Source organism: Oryctolagus cuniculus, chromosome 19 (genome assembly GCF_964237555.1).
Source record: "Oryctolagus cuniculus chromosome 19, mOryCun1.1, whole genome shotgun sequence".
Classification (NCBI taxonomy): domain Eukaryota; kingdom Metazoa; phylum Chordata; class Mammalia; order Lagomorpha; family Leporidae; genus Oryctolagus; species Oryctolagus cuniculus.
In genome coordinates, this window is record NC_091450.1 from 7,322,494 (window position 1) to 7,342,276 (window position 19,783).

Below are 19,783 nucleotides of genomic sequence, written 5' to 3' on the forward strand. Positions count from 1 at the left end.
CCAAGCATTTTAAAAAAACCCAACAATTTCTCAAGCTGACAATGGAAAAGATGACTTTACAAATAATTCCCTGTAGTAAGATTCAAGAAATGATAGAATTACAATCATTCTACAGCCCTACTGAAATTATGGATTCAGTCAAGAATTATCAGTTGTGTTGCTGTTGAGAGGTAACTGCAATGCATACTGGGCACCTGCAGTACCACCCAGATTGCTCTATGGCTGGCAACACGGAAGGAATCAAACTTCTAGCGCCTGAATCCAGGGGCCAGTTCCTGGTATCATTAATCACGGGTAAGATCAGCAATATTATGGGAGTCTTGGGGTAACCCAAAAAGAAATACAGCATGTTACCTAAAATGTATTCTAACTCAAAGGCTTACTATCAAGCCTTCAAATCTGTGGTCTAGCTTACAGGAAATTCCATAGGGTAGGGTGACAGACCAAACGACACCACAAGTGAACAGCCAGCAGGTCTGGAAAGTGGGCCATCCTCCAGGACAACTGGCGGGCTCTTCGACAAGTCAGCACGATGAGAAAAAAGAACTGGCTTGGATTGGCAGAGACGTAACAGAAACGACAACCAGACTTAATGCGAGGGCAAGGACTGGATCCTGGTTTAGATGATCCAGCTATGAAAACCATTTCTGGAACAACTAGAGAAACTGGAGTGTGCCCTAACATGAAATGGAAATTGTATTGAGATGGAAAGATGTCAATTATTAACAACACCAAAAAAAGAAAAAAAGCAGATAGCGAAACAGTAGATACAACATGATTGTATTTTGGTAAAAACATCCACATCCACATCCACACATACCTGGAAAATATATATATTTGGTGCTTTTATTTTATTAGTTATCTGTATTTGTTCACTTCTACAATTCATAAATACTGCTGCAGAAATTTAAAAAAATGGTCATTTGTAATTTAAAATATCAAGGAACCTGGGGTAGGCATGTAACACAGTGACTAATATGCACTTGGGGCGCCCACACCCCACACCGAGCGCCTGAGCTGGAGTCCCGGCTCTCCCTCAGAGTCTGGCTTCCTGCTGTTAGGCACCCTGGAGGCAGCGGGTGAGAGTTCAAGTACCTGGGTCCCTTCTACCCACACGATGTCTAGACTGAGTTCTAGGCCCCTAGGTTGGCCTGGCTTCCTCCTAGCTATTGCAGGCCTTTGGGGAAGCAACCAGCAGATAGAAACTCTTTCTCTCCCTGCCTTTCAAACAAAATGAGAAAAAAATAAAGAAAAAAAATTAGGGGCCGGCGCCGTGGCTCACTTGGTTAATCCTTCACCTGTGGCGCTGGCATCCCATATGGGCGCCAGGTTCTAGTTCCGGTTGCTCCTCTTCCAGTCCAGCTCTCTGCTGTGGCCTGGGAGTGCAGTGGAGGATGGCCCAGGTGCTTGGGCCCTGCACCCGCATGGGAGACCAGGAGAAGCACCTGGCTTCTGGCTTCGGATGGGTGCAGCGCCGGCCATGGCGGCCATTTGGGGGGTGAACCAATGGAAGGAAGACCTTTCTCTCTGTCTCTCTCTCTCACTGTCTATAACTCTGTCAAACAAAAAAAAAAAGAAAAAAGAAAAAATTAAATATCAATCTACTAAATATTAAACACTAAACTTACCAAATACTAGATGCCAGAGATAGGTAACATCCTAAGAGAAAATATTGGCAATATCGAAAACTGCCTAAGAGTTAATATCTATAACGTGTTTTTCTCATCTGGGGTTTTTCATCTGAATCTTACAACCTAGCAAATCATATGAGCATTTTCTGAACTCTCCTAAGGATGGTAGGTAAATAGCACCATGCCAGATGCGTGGGAGAAAATGGATTATGTATAACACGTGCCTAAGGCATGTATAAAACATGGCTTTCTGTAAGATGGCTTAATTCTCCCTACAAACTAAACTGCAATATGCTGCACTTTCCTGCCAAAGCTCTAAGAGAAAGCAGGAAGCTGAGCGGGAAACTCGGCAAGGCAGATGAAGCAGCACTCACAGAAGGGGACACCGAAAAAGCTAGTGAGTGTGTGCAGGAAACGATGCTCGACCTCATTAGCGCTCAGAGGCAGCAAATTAAGGCAGGATCACTCTCCCAGCCATCCGTGTGTGCTTCAGTGAGAGCAGAGGTACTACAGCCATCCGGGAGAGCAACCCGGTGACACTGAAACTCCCAGCCATCACACTGCCAGCTACAATCGCGAGAAACTCTGCACAGGACCACAGAGGATGGGTACAAGGCTGCTCACAGGGGCACTGTCTGTGAGGGCAGGAAGTGGGAGACCATCTAGGTCTCCAGTCTCAAGGGAATGTATAAAGAAAATGGGGGGGGGGGGCATGAAGCCCATAGATTCCTGGGCAGCCATCAGAAGCAAAGAACCAGGTGCACACGCAACAGTGCAGATAGATCTTGAAAAAAAGTATTGTACTGACAAACTATGAAACACAACATGACCCATTACTCAGTGCTGTGTTTGGAAATGTATATAAAACAAAGCTTTAGCTTTTCCAGGGTACAAACACAATCCAAGCATCTGTATCCAAACACTAGACTAGGACGGGTGCCCCTGGGGAAAAGGGCAGTGGGCAGGGGACTGGGCGGGGTAAATTGAAATGAAAGGGAAAAGATCTGCACAGGCCGGTGCTGGCCAATGGCACACATGGCGTGTGCAGAGCTGGCGGGGAGGGGCAGGGACAGTCTCAGGGGAGCCTGGAACGGGGGCAGCGGAGCACAGGAGGAAAGCACCGCACTTGGGGGTCAGAATACTGGGGCTGAACCTGCCGTCTGCTGCATGCTGGCCTCTTCCACCTTGGATGGACCATCCGACCATCCTGCTCCTCTTTATGTCGAACTCAGGAACAAGCGGCAGACAGAAGCAGAGGGCGGAATCTCTCCAGACACACGCTGGGTGTGCGATCATGTCAGCTCCAATTTAAACTATAAAGCAAGAATGCGCTTCACGGAGCCCATGCAGTGTTTCTCAAACCACAACTGGAAACCCACTAATGGATCATGAAGTAAGTTTAATGGGTCCCAAACAGCATTGGAAATAAATAAATAAATAAATAGAGTATCCTACAAGTATCATTTTATGACACTTTTTTAGTTATATACACGTGACTCTAAAATGCATTTTTCCTTCCTAGGGGCTGCAATCAAAGAGTTTGAAAACCATGGTAATTGTTTATACCTTTGGATTTTAAGAACCAATAAATACTTGTAGAGATAACAGAAAGTTGTTCAGAGCTGCCATTTTTTAATCTATAAAAATACATAAAAAGAAACTCTTATAATCTCCTACTACTATTGTATCATAAAATAATGAACACTTTAACACTGTAGAGACAGAACAGACTAGAGCTTTCTGTAGCCCATTACCGTGGACTGCTTTTCCTCAGTCCCCTATCTCCTGGAATACGTGGTCAGAACGTAGGAGGTAGGAACTGACCCAGTCAGCTCTGGGGAGGCGACACCAACCCCTGTGTCCTGGCTGTGCTTTCTAAGCCCCGCTCCTCAGAACCCGCAGGGAACCACAGAAGCAGGGACCAGCAGGTGGGGCTGTGGAAACCCTGGCCCTATTGGACTGGGAGCAGCTCCTGCTTCCAGGGGCTTTCACTTGAGGGAAGGAGTTCAATGCTAGATAAAACGTCCCAGAGGAGGAGGGCCCCAGAGGGTGAGGGATGGGGGGCGCCGCCGCCTCCCAGGATCGCAGCACATCACGATCCCAACTCCAACGTAGGTGTTCTCCCTCTAGTGGCACTAGGAACTGTGCAGGGTTCCTGGGCAGGGGAGAGGACAGCCCAGGGGCTGTGTTGGAGGGTAATTGCTCAAGTGGTCCTGTAACAGCTGGGTTGGCTGGGCAGGAACAGCAAGCAGCAGAGAGCAGTTATTTAACCATCGCAAGGGTCTCAGCGTGAGGCAGTGAGGGGACCTGCCTGAGGGACAGTCCCGCCCTCCCCCCAGTTCTCTGGGGCAACAGCCAGTCACAGCCGGGCTCTCCGGGCAGGACCCCAGGTATCCTTTTTCCCATTCTGGTATCTAACGGCTTAGGCCGTGCTCCCGGGGACGCGGGCACAGGAACCGGGGAGGGAGGGGAGGGCCCTCACCTGCAGGGCCAGCTGGCAGTCCTCGATCAGGCCCTGTACCAGGTAGTAGCGCGCCTCGCCCAGCAGCTCCCCCAGCTCTCGGGCACTCTCAGGCAGTGGCACAGACCCGTCCCGCAGGTAGTTGAGGATGGTACCAAAGTGGCGGCCGCTCCGGTCAATCAGCACCCAGCCTGGGGAGAGGCAGGAGGGAGGGTGGCTTTGCCGTGGGCCCTGAAGCTGCTCGATCTTTATGAAAAAAGAATCCCATGGCCACAAGAAAGTCTGAAAACCGATCTGTCTCAAACCTTGGCCAGGTCAAGGAGCCCCCTTTCAAACATCCCCCGTGCGTTCTCCCCTCATTCCCTCCTGAATCTCTTCTACAGTGGGAAGGCTCTCACAGAGAGAAAGTTCTTACGCTGCAGGTACTTCAGAAAGGTCACGTACAAATGCAATTACTAGGGGCTGGCACTGTGGCGTAGTAGGTTGAGCATTCGTCTGCATAGTGCTAGCAGCCCATATGGGCACCAGTTCGAGTCCTGGCTGCTCCACTCCTGATCCAGCTCTCTGCTATGGCCTGGGAAAGCAGGGGAAGATGGCCCAAGTTCTTGGGCCCCTGCACCCATGTGGGACACATGGAAGAAGTTCCTGGCTCCTAGCTTCAGATCTGCCCAGCTCCAGCCGTGGTGGCCATTTGGTGAGTGAAGCAGCTGATGGGAGACCCCTCTCTCTGTCTGTAACTTTGCTTCTCAAGTAAATAAATATATTTTTTAAAAAAATGGAATGAGCCGGCGCTGAGGCTCAATAGACTAATCCTCCGCCTAGCGGCGCCGGCACACCAGGTTCTAGTCCCGGTTGGGGCGCCGGATTCTGTCCCGGTTGCCCCTCTTCCAGGCCAGCTCTCTGCTATGGCCCGGGAGTGCAGTGGAGGACGGCCCGGGTCCTTGGGCCCTGCACCCCATGGGAGACCAGGATAAGTACCTGGCTCCTGCCATCGGATCAGCGCGGTGCGCCGGCCGCGGCAGCCATTGGAGGGTGAACCAATGGCAAAAGGAAGACCTTTCTCTCTCTCTGTCTCTCTCTCTCACTGTCCACTCTGCCTGTTAAAAAAATATATATATATAATGAATGGCTAAGTTTATTCAGGCACAGAAAATGTTTGAAACCCATGAAAAGTTTCCTTGTGGCATGCATTTTCCATTTTCTTTCTGAAGACCCCTCATACACCTGGCCTCCAAACTTCTCCGCACCAAAATAAGCTTACTTTTCATTCCACTTTTCCATGAACTTTTTGAAGCCCTCGTGCATAATTACCTTATTAATAAACCTCCAACCCCTAATGTTAACGCCAATCATCCTATTCAAACCGTCTAAGCCACTCACTGCCCATTTAAGCTGTACGGTCTTCACAGGACTTTTACTCCCTGCAGTTACAGTTGTATGCTGTTTGTTTACTTATCGCTTTATTTATTGTGCCCCACCCCTAACTCCCTAAAAAGACTCATCTTGTCAGATCCCCTCACCAAAGTCTCTCCAGCACTAACTGGAACTTTACAAATACTGAATGAATGAATGAATGAATGGTTTGCCTTGGTATCTTCTCCCCACTTCTGAATTTTCCTGCCCTCTCCTATTAACCTCTTCTGAAACCCCAGCCCCCCTGAAGCAAACCTGGGCACGCGCCACGCAAGCCTCAATGCGACCCTCCAAGAGGGTTAAGATTCACCTGCCAAGGGAACTCCCCATCATCTCCTTCTCCTGCTACAGTATGCATTTACTGATGAGCCCTAGAGTGTTCAGGGACCTGTGTCAGGGGACCACAGAGACACGGACAGCTCTCCACGCAGAGGGGAACAAAAGGCTGGGGGTGGGGGGCGGGACACTGAGGGAGGCTGCCCGGAGGGCCGCTGCTGGCGGCAGGGCTGGCTCTCACGTCTTCCCAGACGAGGGGTGAGGGGTGGAAGAGCTGGTGACGGGGATGGTGAAGGGCACGGTGGTGCCTGGAAGAGTCAGAGGTTACGCGAGGGGGCAGGGGCCGGAGGGAGGGGAGACGTGAGACGGGGAAGGGGCACGAGAAGGCTGGGCGACGAAAGCCTAGGGAAAGCGAGCCGGGGCGCCGGGGTCTCCGGGCGGCGCGCCTACCTCCGGCGTCGGTGAGCACCTCCACCCGGCCGCTGAACATGGCCTTGAGCATGGTGTCCTGTCCCGTGAGGGTTCGCAGCGTGGTGTAGTGCAGCGAGCCGCCCACGTTCAACTTCACATACTTGCTGTTCGGGGTCAGCGGCTTCAGACCGTAGGCGGCGGAGCCAGGCTCGAGACCCGAGGGCTTAGGGGCTTCCAGCGACGGGGCCGCGGCAGCCGCCGGGCCCGAGGCCTCGGCCGACATGCCAGGTGGCGGCGGGCAAGCAGCGATCCCAGGTTCTATCCGTGTCCTCCGGCCTGCTCCCACAGACCCCGGGATCCCGGCTCTCCAGCCACACAGTCCGGCGTACACGCCCACTCGCCGCCGCTACTCCAAAACACTGGCCCTTCCGTCCATTGCGCTCGCACCACCCGGAAGTAGGCGCCGGGTATCTGCGCAGGCGCGGCCAGGCCCCGCCCCTGATCCTGGGGGCGTGGCCGCGAGTGCAGAGCATGCGCAGTCGTCTAGGGAGCGAGTTCGCTGGCGGACTGCGTTGCCCCAGCAGGATGAGGAACCGGAGAGATGAGGCTGAGGAAGGGCGCGGACCCCTGCCGGACGTGGAAAGCGAAATTCCCGGGCCGTGATGGGGTCTCTGCTCCCCGAACTTCGTGGGCATGAAGGGAAACCTCGCTCAGAGAGGACGGGTGTTGGCAGTGTCCACTTCCCAAGCCCCGTACCCTGACAGGATAGGAGAACAGAGCCCCGAGGCGGGAAGTGTTAAAGCAGGCGGCGGCGGTGCTAGGGCTGAGCTGGAGCTGAGAGGGAGCGCAGGTGCCGAGACCTCAGGCAGGAAAGGCTTGGTGTCTCAGCAGAGAGCACTTCCGGGGTGGCCGGAGCCGACGGACAAATAGACTCCCGGGTAATGTGATACCTAGCACCCAACCCGGAGAGAAAGAACGCACTGTTCACGAAAACTGTGGTGGGAGAGACGTGTTCTTAGCTGACCTGACCCGCACCCGGGTTAGAGGCACAGAGAGAGATGGTTTTAATCATGCGCCTTCACGTCTGGCCAGGGAGGTTAGCTGGAAGAAGACCAGACACAGGGTCAGAGCTCTGGTTTCAACTTTGCCACCCATCCCCTGGGAGGTAGCCAGGAACTCAGCCTAGGGCTTCCATGTGGGTGGTAAGGACCCCAATACTTGAGCCATCGGCTGCTGCCTGCCAGGGTGCACATGAGCAGGAAGCTGGAATTGGATGCAGAGATGGGACTCGAACCTAGGAACTCCAATATGGGTTGGATGCAGGAGTCCCAACTGGCATCTTCAACTGCTGCACCGGATGGCCACCCCAGGGGTGCACATTTAAATGCCTGCAGGAGATGGTAGGAAGGCGAATGAGCAAAGTGGGCCAGTCGTAAGGTATCAAGGAGAAATGGGCCTGTTATGAACCAGAGATCGCAGGTTCTACCAAAAGGGGTCGCCAATTCTGACTTTCAAGTGTAGCAGAGGAAAAGAGAGGCAACTCCTGACAGCTGGAGCCGATTTGCACTCTTCCTTCCAGAAAGCCTTGGTGTTGCCAGGCACTGGCTTGGCACCCACACCCACAGCCGGGCTTCGGTGATGTCCCGTTGAGCACGAACAATTTCACTGAACAACCTCCGACGAGGTCACTCAGTGACGGGTGGGTGGAGAAAAAGCCCATTCCCTAATCATGTCTGAACCCAAAAACAATCGCATACTACAGACCACCAACATGGTCTAACATGACCCCTTCCACCACTGGGTGAGGGACAGCCGCTTCTTGAACAAGCACAGCTTTTGCCATCATTCAGTCCTGTCCTCTTCCAGCTGACGTCGGTAAGCTAACTGAAAAGAACGAGTTTGCCTCCTGTCAACGTGCAGCCTAGAGCAAAGCCCCCTTCCCTGAGCCCTCCTAGGACATCCCACAGCAAGCCCAAATCCTTCCCACCGGGCATCTGTGTTTGGCCTCTCTTACTCTATCACAAGTGCGTTCCTGATGGTCCCTCCCTGAAGAGCACTCAGACATGGAGAATCCGCAGGGGTTCAGCCGAAGCTCTCACTGCCTTGGCCTGGGGTCCCTTAGCTCTAGTCATTGTATGCCTATTTGGAATCCCACGTGTGTCGGCCGTGTTTGAGGTGTCATCCTGCCCATGACTGCAAGGTGAGTTCTTGCCAAATTGAGCTCTGATAATTGGTTGAGACTCTTTAAGCATTTGGTTTGTTTTTTCACCCTTGGAATTTTTGGTTATCTGATCAGGTTTTTATTTTCTCTTAGTGAAATTTGTTTTTGTTTTTGTTTTGTTTTGTTTTAGGCTGTTCCTATGGTCTGTCTGCTTGTCTGGATTATTCGATTTTTATTTGAGAGACAGAGATACCCACAATGGCTGAGTCTGGGCCTACCCAAGTCAGAACTCCATCCAGGTCTCCCTGGTGAGTGGCAGAAGCCCAACTATGTGCGCCATCACAGCTGCCTCACGGGGTCTGCACTAGCAAGAAACAGGAATCAGGATTCAGAAGTGGACACTGAACGCAGGAGTTCTGACCCAGGCATCTCAGCTCCTAAGCCAAACACCTGCCTCTGCCTGCCTGCCATTTTGAATGTTGTTCGTCTTAAAGAGGAAAAATCTATTTGGACAAGACAAGTGTGCAGGCCTGGATTTTTAGGGGTGTCACAGCCTATGACTGCTTAATCTCTAATGACTGTACTATTTGTCCCTTTAGGAGGTTGGGAATGACAACTGCTTAGGGACTCGTTAGCATCCCAGAGTTTTGACAGGTTGAGTTAGGCAGTGAGAGAAAGAGAGACAGAGAGAAAGGTCTTCCTTCCGTTGCTTCACCCCCCAAATGGCCGCCATGGCCAGTGCGCTGCGCCGATCCGAAGCCAGGAGCCAGGTGCTTCCTCCTGGTCTCCCATGCGGGTGCAGGGCCCAAGCATTTGGGCCATCCTCCACTGCCTTCCCTGGCAACAGCAGAGAGCTGGACTGGAAGAGGAGCAACCAGGACAGAATCCGGTGCTCCAACCGGGACTGGAACCCAGGGTGCCGGCGCCGCAGGTGGAGGATTAGCCTAGTGAGCCACAGTGCTGGCCCCAGAGTCTGATTTGATATCCAAATTAACTGGACAAATTCCTCCATCAATAAAAGGCCAAAAACTTTCTCCTACAGCCAGCCCCAGAAGCTGTATAATTCAGAAGAGATTTTCAGATCCGTGTCCTTTGGACAAACTTTGTCCCAGGTCACTATTTCAAAGCCTTGATCAAGGCTGGCGCCACGGCTCACTAGGCTAATCCTCTGCCTTGTGGCGCTGGCACACCGGGTTCTAGTCCCGGTCGGGGCACCAGATTCTGTCCCGGTTGCCCCTCTTCCAGGCCAGCTCTCTGCTGTGGCCCAGGAGTGCAGTGGAGGATGGCCCAAGTGCTTGGGCCCTGCACCCCATAGGAGACCTGGAGAAGCACCTGGCTCCTGCCTTCAGATCAGCTCGATGTGCCGGCCGCAGTGCGCCAGCCATGGCGGCCATTGGAGGGTGAACCAACGGCAAAAGGAAGACCTTTCTGTCTCTCTCTCACTGTTCACTCTGCCTGTCAAAAAAAAAAAAATAAATAAATAAAAAGGGAAGACATATATTAATTTGAAAGGCAGACTTACATAGAGGCGGGGTGGGGGAGAGACAGAGAAATCTTTTATCTGCTGGTTCACTCTCCAGAAGGCTGTAATAGCCAGGGCAGGGCCAGGCTAAAGCCAGGAATCGGGGGCTTCTTCCAGATCTCCCACGTGTGTGCAGGGGCCCAAGCACTTGGATCATCTTCTGCTGCTTTCCCAGGCGCATGAGCAGGGAGCTGAATGGGAAGTGGAGCATCCAGGACTCTGCTACACCACAGTGCTGCCCCTAAGCTGACTTTTAAATGACACAGCTCCGTTACACTGCCAGATGCCGAAGTTGTTTGTTTTTAAGATTTATTTATTTGTTTGAAAGGCAGAATTACAGAGAGGCAGGGGGAGGGGGAGAAAGAGAGAGAAAGAGAAAGAGGTCTTCCATTTGCTGGTTCACTCTCCAAATGATCGCAATGGCCAGAGCTGAGCTGATCCAAAGCCAGGAGCCTTGAGCTTCTTCCAGGTCTCCCACGCAGGTGCAGGGGCCCAAGCACTTGGGCCGTCTTCTCCTAAGTTTTTTTTAAATTTGCTTTAAAAGAAAAATATTTATTTGTTTTAAAAGCAGAGTGACAGAGAGAGGGTAAGGGAGAGAAACGAGAGAGACTTCTCTACTGGTTCACTCTCCAAATGGTCACAATGGCCAGGGCTGGGTCAGGATGAAGCCAGGAGCCAGGAATTCTATCCTGGTCTCTCACATGGGTGACAGGGACCCAAGTATCTCAGCCATCTTCCATTGCACATTAGCAGGGAGTTGGATCAGAAGTGGAGCAGCTGGGACTCCAACTAGCATTTGATATAGGATGCTTAATCCACTGTCCCATGACAGCTGCCCCCAAAGCAGACTTAAAACACATAGCTCCATTACACTGCCAAATGCCTAAGATACTTTTTAAAATCAGCTATAATGTCATTCTCTCTGTGTGTGTAGAAATCTATTTTTCCACATTTAAACAGTCTTCCCTGTCTTTGCAGAAGGAATAAATTTTAGCGTTTTAGAATGATAATTTCATATTCATCAGAAGTAGTTCCCTCTCACTTTTTTCTTCAAAAGTATTAAAGATGAACTAATCAGAAAGTTGTTCCGTTTTATGTGTACACTCTAGGGAAATCTCGTCCAGTTAAATAGTCAGAAATGTCTAGAAGAAATAAAATGTTATTAAAATGTATGTTTCCTTTGTGGGCACTGAAATGTGTATTTATGTAATAGCCTTTGTTATTCTAGTTACAAGATAAGAAAAGGCTTTAGTACTAAGACAAAAGAAGACTTTTTGGTATCATCTAGTTCTTTAATTTTTTTTAAGATTTATTTTGTTGGGGCCGCCGCTGTGGCATAGTTATTTGAGCCCCCGCCTCTGGCGCTGCCATCCCATATGGGCGCCAGTTCGAGTCCTGGCTGCTCCTCTTCCAATCCAGCTCTCTGCTGTGGCCTGGGAAAGCAGTGGAAGATGGCCCAAGTCCTTGGACCCCTGCACCCACGTGGGAGACCTGGAGGAAGCTCCTGGCTCCTGGCTCCTGGTTCCTGACTTTGGCCTGGCCCAGCCCTGGCCATTGCAGCCATTGAGGAGCGAACCAGCGGATGGAAGACCTCTTTCTGTCTCTCCCTTTTTCTGTCTGTAACTCTGCCTCTCAAATAAATAAATATGAGAGAGAGAGAGAGAGAGAGAATTTTCCATCTGCTGGTTCACTCCCCAACTGGCTACAATGGCATGGGCTAGACCAGGCCAAAGCCAGGATCTAGGAACTCCACCCGGGTCTCCCACATGGAAGACAGGGGTCCAAGCACTTGGGCCATCTTCTGCTGCTTTCCCAGATACATTAGCAGGGTGTTGGATCAGAAGTGACGCAGCAGGACTGGAACCTGCACTCAGATACAGGATGCCAGCATCGCAAGTGGCACCTCAATCCACTGCACCACAATGCCAGCACCAGTTCTTTACATTTTAATTTGCCATGTAAAAATAATGCCCACATAGTATTGTGGTTTGTAGAAGAGCAGGGTTAATTTTCTCATAATGTAATCCTTCTCAGTTTTTTATATTGATTTTCTGAGTTAAGCTGCAGGATTCTGTGACAAAAAAGGAGGAGGGAACAGCCTTCGTCCAACTATAGATAGTCTTTTTTTTTTTTTTTTTTTTTGGACAGGCAGAGTGGACAGTGAGAGAGAGAGACAGAGAGAAAGGTCTTCCTTTTCCATTGGTTCACCCCCCAATGGCCACTGCGGCTGGCGCACCGTGCTGATCCGAAGCCAGGAGCCAGGTGCTTCTCCTGGTCTCCCATGGGGTGCAGGGCCCAAGCACTTGGGCCATCCTCCACTGCACTTCCAGGCCACAGCAGAGAGCTGGCCTGGAAGAGGAGCAACCAGGACAGAATCCGGCACCCCAACCGGGACTAGAACCCAGGGTGCTGGCGCCACAGGCGGAGGATTAGCCTAGTGAGCCACGGCGCTGGCTTATAGATAGTCTTTTGACAATCTCCTGATGAGCAGAACCTCGGCAACATGGAGAAGCTGAATAATGGACTAAAGCCCTGAGGCCTGGTTCCATCTGCCTTGGCCAAGGGGGCACTGAGCAAGAGGAAGTAGACTCTGACATCCCACAGTGAGCCTGGCATGGCCATCTCGGTCTCTAATGTTGACAGGAGTCAGAGTGACACAGCCAGGAGTCAGAGTGACACAGCCAGGCTCCTGTTTTCTCGTGACAGTTTTACAGAGCAGCAACATTACAGAGACACAGCTGCTGTATGACTGTGCTGGATCAAGATAAAAACAAGAGCACTCTGTACTCATATCTGAATGCAGACATAAGAACATTATCCAGGGGCTGGCATTGTGGTACAGAAGATTAGGCTGCTGCCTGCGATGCCAGCTCCCCGGAGGAGCAATGGTTCAAATCCCCACGGCTCCACTTCCAATCCAGCTCCCTGCTGAGGCATCTGGGAAAGCAGCGGAAGGTAGCCCAAGTGCTTGGGCCCCTGGCACCCATGTGGGAGACCCTGATATAGTTACAGGCTCCTTGCCTCAGCCTTGCCAGTTGTTGCAGCTATTTAGGGAGTCAACCAGCCGATGGAAGGCCTCTCCCTCTCTATTTCTCCCTCTCTCTCTAACTCTGTCTTTCAAATAAACAAACAAATCTATTTATTTTTAATTTATTTTTATTTTTTATTATTTTTATTTTTTGACAGGCAGAGTGGACAGTGAGAGAGAGAGACAGAGAGAAAGGTCTTCCTTTGCCGTTGGTTCACCCTTCAATGGCCGCTGCGGCCAGTGCGCTGCGGCCGGCGCACTGCACTGATCCGAAGCCAGGAGCCAGGTGCTTTTCCTGGTCTCCCATGGGGTGCAGGGCCCAAGCACTTGGGCCATCCTCCACTGCACTCCTGGGCCACAGCAGAGAGCTGGCCTGGAAGAGGGGCGCCCCGACCGGGACTAGAACCCAGTGTGCTGGCGCCGCAAGGCAGAGGATTAGCCTAGTGAGCCGCGGCGCCGGCCCTATTTATATTTTTTAAAAAAGAAGTTACCCAAACTATTTAATCTTGCTCCTTTCCTCTTACCTTGTAGATAAAAAGTTCAGATACTCAAATGTGGGGATGAGCTTAGGGTCAGTGGTTAAGCTGCCCCTTGGGATGCCTGCCTCCTGTGTTGGGGTGCCAAGGTTCAAATCTCCGCTCTGTCCTCCATTCCAACTTCCAGCTAGTGCACTCCCTGAGGAGCAGCAGGTGAGGGCTCAAGTGTGTAGGGTTCCTACCACTCGTATGGGAAATCTGGACTGAGTTCCAGGCTCCTGGCTTCAGCCTTGCCCAGCACTAGCTGTTGCAAGTGTTTGGTAAGTGAACCAGCAGATGGGAGATCTCTTTGTGTTCCCTGTATGTCTGTGTATCAGGCTTTCAAAGAAATTAGATGAATAAATCACCAATCTTTTATAAAGATACCCACTCATACCCTTCCTGCTAGCATCCAGACCAGAGCCCAATGCCTCCCTTGAACCTCCCCCAGAAAGCTACAACAGGCGCTGGTCCTCTAAGTCATTTCCAACACTGAGGTGATTGAGGTTCTCACGGTTGCCTGTGATGCAATGACTCAACCCAACTTTGTTCAATTTTTTTTAAAAAAAGATTTGTTTACTTATTTGAAAAGCAGAGTAACAGAGTGTGTGTGTGTGTGAGAGAGAGAGAGAGAGAGAGAGAGAGAGAGAGATCTTCCATCTGCTGGTTCACTCCCCAAATAGCCTCAATGGCTGGGGCTGGCCTGGGTGAAAGCCAAGAGCCAGGAACTCCATCCAGGTCTCCCACATGGGTGGCAGGGGCCCAAGTACTTGGGCAATCTTCCACTACTAAGATTTATTTGTTCTATTTGAAAGGCAGAGTTACAAAGGGAGTGCAAGACAGAGAGAAAGAGAGACAGAGAGAACACTCTTCCATTCTCTGGTTTACTTCCCAAATGACTGCAGTGGGGCTGGGACTGGGGCTGGGCCAGGCCAAAGCTAGGAGCCAGGAGCCAGAAGCTTCTTCTGAATCTACAATGTGGGTGCAGGTGCATTAGCAGCGAGCTGCACTGGAAGCGGAACAGCCAGGACTCCAACCAGCACCCATATGGGACGGCAGCTCCTTCTGTTGCTTGTCTAGGTGTATTAGCAGGGAGCTAGATTTGAGGCAAAGCAAACAGGACTTGGTCTGGCATTCCAGTATGGGATGCCGGTGTTACAGCAGCGGCTTAACCCAGAACATCACAATGCCAGTCCCAATTTGTTCAATTTTAGGTGTGTCCTTGGTGACCTTGACACAGAAAGGCCTGGGCACTGGAGACTAGATTTTTTTTTTTCCAGTGAATGATATTGATTTTTTCAAAGTTGACTCCAAACAAGTTTTCAACATTCTGCAATCAGACAAAACAGGTGTGGGTTAGATTTGGCTGGAAGGCTGCTGGCTGGCAGGATTTCTGGCCTCTCTCCTTCCGGATGTAAGGTTGATGCTGCTATGAACAGCCCCCAGCTATTAAGCACCTAAGTTGAACCAGAAATAGAGCGCATACTTCCAGATGCACTATTATATTTAATGTTCTCTTCTAAGTCGTTCAGAACTCTCTGTGTGCGATTCGTGCTGTGCCATTCGCAAGGTTGCCTGCTGCATGTTTGACTATAAATGAGGTCAAATCCCTGTTTTACCGGAAGATGCCGATGTATTCCCATTCCCTTCTCCCGCGAGCCCGTCGCCATGGGAACAGGAATCAAGTACACAAGAGCACCTCCATGAACAGATACTCAGGGAACAAAGTTCATCTGAATGAAGCTGGCCTGACTGCCGAGCAGTCTGGAGGGGTTTCTGGGCTTCTCCGTGGCATTGTGCCGCCTTCTCACTGTAAGCTGGCTCTGGAGGAGGAGGAAGTGGAGCTGTCTCAGGTAGGGACTCCTTGCTGGGAGCTGGGATGGAGACAAAGAGCCGCAGGGAAAGTTCTCCCAGGCCTGCCTCTCCCGAGGGTCTCTGAAGGCTGGATCAGTTCTGCAGTGTGGAAGGCGCGCCAGGCAGTGGCTGGAATGTCTTTAAGTGCAGGGGATGGGACCTGTGACAGCTGTTCTGGCCTGTGGAGATGGAGGGGACAGGAAAGGCTTTAGGCCACGCGATGGAGTTGGCACCACCCTACTGCACTCTCTTCCCTTTGTGCACCCCCACTGTTTTCCAACCCAATGTGCCCTTCATCTGTTCTCAAAAAAAAAAAAAAAAAAAAAAAAAAACCTGGGGGATTTGCCTTCCTCTCGCTGCCTGCCGTGAGCCCAGGGAACTCTTATGGCTGCCAGGCCTGTGTCTTTCTCCTTTCCTCTGCTCTGTGAACCAAGCTTTCTGCCTCGGTTTCCCTGCCTGTCAGCATGGTTTCCTACGACTGAAGTTAGCCCTGGCCCCTGCCATGCCGGAGTCCCCTGGCCAGTGCTGGAGCTAGGACCATCTTCCTGTGCTTGCTGTGATAGACCAGGCTTTGGTATAGAAGAAAGTGATGTTTGGAAAAGGCACTACATTTGTTTATTAAATGTATGTACTCATTCTCTTTAATTTCAAATTTTTTATTTTATGTATTTGAGAGTCAGAGAGCGTTCATCTACTGGTTCACTCCCCCAGAATGGCCAGGAACTGGAAACTCAATCCAGGTCTCTCACGTGGGTGACAGGAATCCAAGTGCTTGAGCCACCAGTGCTATCTCCCAGGGTGCACGTTAGCAGGGAGCTGGAGCCAGGGGCGGAGCTGGGACTCAGAACTCAGGCACTGACTTGGGATGTGGGGGCATCGCATGCTTCTTAACTGCTGTTTCATATGCCCTCCCAGAACCACCATGTACAAAGTAGCCTCTGGCCAGAGTCTCTGGCTGCCTCTGCCCCAGGTCCTTCATTACGTTTCCAGAACATTCTATGCATATGTACCAGGTATGTGTCTAATCTTGACAGCTCAAATTGGGCACAGTCCAGGGGACCATGGCCACGTAGGATTGGGTCTTTGGCAAGAGCATGTTCATAGTTCAGGCCTCCATTCTCACTCCTGGTCCCTCTCTCACCTGCCCATAAACCTGAGATCCCAGTATACCTCTGTGGCCAAGCCACCATTTGAAAGAAGTGACCAAAAAGGGGGAGGGGGAGAGAGAGAGAATGGAAGCTGCTGAAAATGATTTGACCTTTTCCTATCAATCAATTCTTCCCCCGTTTCCCTGCCCAGGGCATAATGGAAAGGCTGAATATTTTTCCTCTCTTCCTGTCCAATAAGCAGTTTTGTTATTAAAATAAATGAGTAGGGGGCCAGTGCTGTGGCATAAGGGATAAAGCCGTTGCCTGTGGTGCTGGCATCCCATATGGGTGCCAGTTCAAGTCCCAGCTGCTCTACTTCCAATCCAGCTCTCTGCTATGGCCTGGGAAAGCAGTGGAAGATGGCCCAAGTGCTTGGGCCCCTATACCCACATGGGAGACCAGAAGAAGCTCCTGGCTCCTGGCTTTGGATCGATGCAGCTCCAGCTGTTGCGGCCAACTTGAAAGTGAACCAGCGGATGGAAGACCTCTCTCTCTCTGTCTCTGCCTCTCCTCTCTCTGTGTAACTCTGACTTTAAAATAAATAAACAAATCTTTAAAAAAAATAAGTAAATTACTATGTTATTGAAGAGGTAATACATCTGATAAAAAGAAGTGAACAACAGAATATTGTAAGATACGTTTTCTTTGTACCTTGACCCCTAATGCTCAGTTCTCTCTTGAGGCCATCACTATCCAGAATGTCTTGTTTACTTTTCCAAAACATTTTATACATATGTAAGCATGTAGGTATCTAATCATATTCCCCTTGCAAAAATAAACATTAACATGCTATGTATGCTTTCCTACTTTATGTTATTTATTTTTTTAAAAAGATTTATTTTATTTATTTGAAAGACGGAGTTACAGAGAGAGGTTGAGCCAAAGAGAGAGAGAGGTCTTCCATCCACTGGTTCACTCTCCATATGGCCACAACGGCCAGAGCTGAGCTGATTCGAAGCCAGGAACCAGGAGCTTCTTCTGGGTCTCCCACATGGGTGCAGGGGCCTAAGGAGTTGGGCCATCTTCTACTGCTTTCCCAGGCCATAGCAGAGAGCTGGATTGGAAGTGAAGTAGTCAGGACTCGAACTGGTGCCCATATGGGATGCCAGTGCCCCAGGCCAGGGCTTTAATCTTCTGAGCCACAGTGCCAGCCCCCCATTTTATGCTGTTTCTGCTTGGTATATCTTGGAGCTTACTCCATGCTTGTTTAGGTAGACCTGTCGCATCCTATTTAGTGGTTACCTAGTCTTCTATTATGAATGTACCACAATTGGTTTACCTCCCCACTCATGGGACAATTAGGTCATTTCTGGTCAATTATAGACAAGACTGTAATGAATATCTTGGAACACATGAATGAAGAGGGTGTCAGGTAAATTCTGAAAAGAAGGATCACTGGTTCGAAGATATGCTCATCTTTTTTAAAAAAATTATTCATTTGAAAGTCAGAGTTACACAGAGAGAAGGAGAGGCAGAGAGAGAGAGAGAGAGAGAGAGAGAGAGAGAGAGATCTTCCATCCACTGGTTCACTCCCCAATTGGCCACAAAGGCTGGAGCTGAACAGATTGGAAGCTAGGAGCTGTGGGGAGCAACTCGGACTAGACTGTTACTGGAATTAAGACTTATTCTAGGCCGGCGCCGCGGCTCACTAGGCTAATCCTCCGCCTAGCGGCGCCAGCACACCGGGTTCTAGTCCCGGTCGGGGCGCCGGATTCTGTCCCGGTTGCCCCTCTTCCAGGCCAGCCCTCTGCTGTGGCCAGGGAGTGCAGTGGAGGATGGCCCAGGTGCTTGGGCCCTGCACCCCATGGGAGACCAGGAAAAGCACCTGGCTCCTGGCTCCTGCCATCGGATCAGTGCGGTGCGCCGGCCGCAGCGCGCCGGCCGCGGCGGCCATTGGAGGGTGAACCAACGGCAAAGGAAGACCTTTCTCTCTGTCTCTCTCTCTCACTGTCCACTCTGCCTGTCAAAAAAAAAAAAAAAAAAAAAAGACTTATTCTATGCATCTGCTCTCCCACAATATGATGCTGGGAGAGGAGGAAACAGCTTCTACACAGCTGCCTCCAGTTCAACCAATAAACAGCAGGAGCTGATCCTGATTGGAGGAGAGCAGCATACTCGGCGTGTGGGTAGCAGAGTTGGGATTGGTGGAAGAGGACTATAAAGGAGGAGAGAGACAACATGCACCAGGAACATCTAAGGGGAACATCTATCTGAAGGAACACCTGAGCAGCCCCCGAGAGAGCCGGCCGGCGGTGTGCCGCTCCCCCGCGGAAGTGGGGAAAGTGGCAGGGGGAACTGCCCTTCCATGGAGGTGGAAGGGTCAGTAGCCAACCCGGGAAGAACCAGCAGCAAACCCGGGAAGGGCCGAGCAGACAAAAGAACAGCGCAGGATCCTGTGTTGTTCCTCCACGAAGACGGGGAGCGACAAGGAGCTTCTTCCAGGTCTCCCATGCGGGTGTGGGGCCCAAGCACTTGGGCCATCTTCCACTGCTTTCCCAAGCCTTAGCAAAGAGCTGGATGGGAAATGGAACAGCTGAGGCTGGAACCAGCACCCCTATGGGATGCCAGCACTGCAGGCAGCGGCTTTACCCACTACACCACAGCATGAGCCAAACGTATGCTCATTTTGCTGGGTGTTTTCACTGTGTCCTTCGTAGAATTTGAGTGAGCTTAGACTCACATCACCACTGTGAAAAGGCCTGCTGCCCCACACCTTCACCAACGCAGAGGATTCCCACAATTTTGTGTCTTGGTGTAGCTTAACTAGTTCATTCATCAGTCATCATCCATGGGGCAAGGGTTGTGGTGCAGCAAGTTAAGCCACCACTTGGGATACCTGCATTGCGTAATGAGTGCCTGCCACTGATACCTGGTTCCTCTGCTTCTAATCCAGCTTCCTGCCAATGCACGTGAGAGGTAGCAGATGTTGGCTCAAGTACTTGGGTTCCTGCCACCCATGTGGGAGACCCGATGGAGCTCCTGGCTCCTTGCTTCAGCCTGGCCCAGTCTGGTTGTTGTAGCCATTTGGGGGGCTGAATCAGTGGATGGAAGATTTCTCTGTCTCTCTTTTTCTCTTTCTCTTTTGCTATGCCTTTTGAATAAATAAATAATCTTTTAAAAAAAGAAGAAGAAGAAGAATATGGTGACAGGAGTCTCTGTGGACAGGGGTGAAGAGACCATTTTTTAAAAAATGCAAATTCTTGGGGGCTGGTGTTGTGGCATAGCAGTAAAGCCATGGCCTGCAATGCCAGCATCCCACATGGGCACGAGTTTGTGTCCCAGCTGCTCTACTTTTGACCCAGCTCCCTGCTAATGGGCCTAGGAAAGCAGGGGAGGATGGCCCATGTCCTTGGACCCCTGCAC

General features: G+C 50.9%; 2 protein-coding genes across 2 annotated transcripts in view; one reads left to right on the plus strand and one right to left on the minus strand.

Moving 5' to 3' along the window:
- The window catches only part of KCTD13 (potassium channel tetramerization domain containing 13), a 15,520-nt gene extending 8,531 nt beyond the window's left edge, over positions 1-6,989 (minus strand). Inside the window, exons 1-2 of the mRNA XM_002711870.5 lie at positions 6,232-6,989; positions 4,114-4,283 (exon numbers count right to left, since the gene is read on the minus strand). Of these exons, the coding sequence (XP_002711916.1) occupies positions 4,114-4,283; positions 6,232-6,475 (414 nt within the window). The 5' untranslated portion in view covers positions 6,476-6,989. The remainder of the gene's footprint in view (positions 1-4,113; positions 4,284-6,231) is intronic.
- An 8,156-nt stretch (positions 6,990-15,145) lies between these two features.
- Positions 15,146-19,783, plus strand: part of TMEM219 (transmembrane protein 219) — a 33,780-nt gene continuing 29,142 nt past the window's right edge. The window contains exon 1 of the mRNA XM_070064886.1: positions 15,146-15,271. The gene's annotated coding sequence lies outside the window, so the exon portion shown is untranslated. The remainder of the gene's footprint in view (positions 15,272-19,783) is intronic.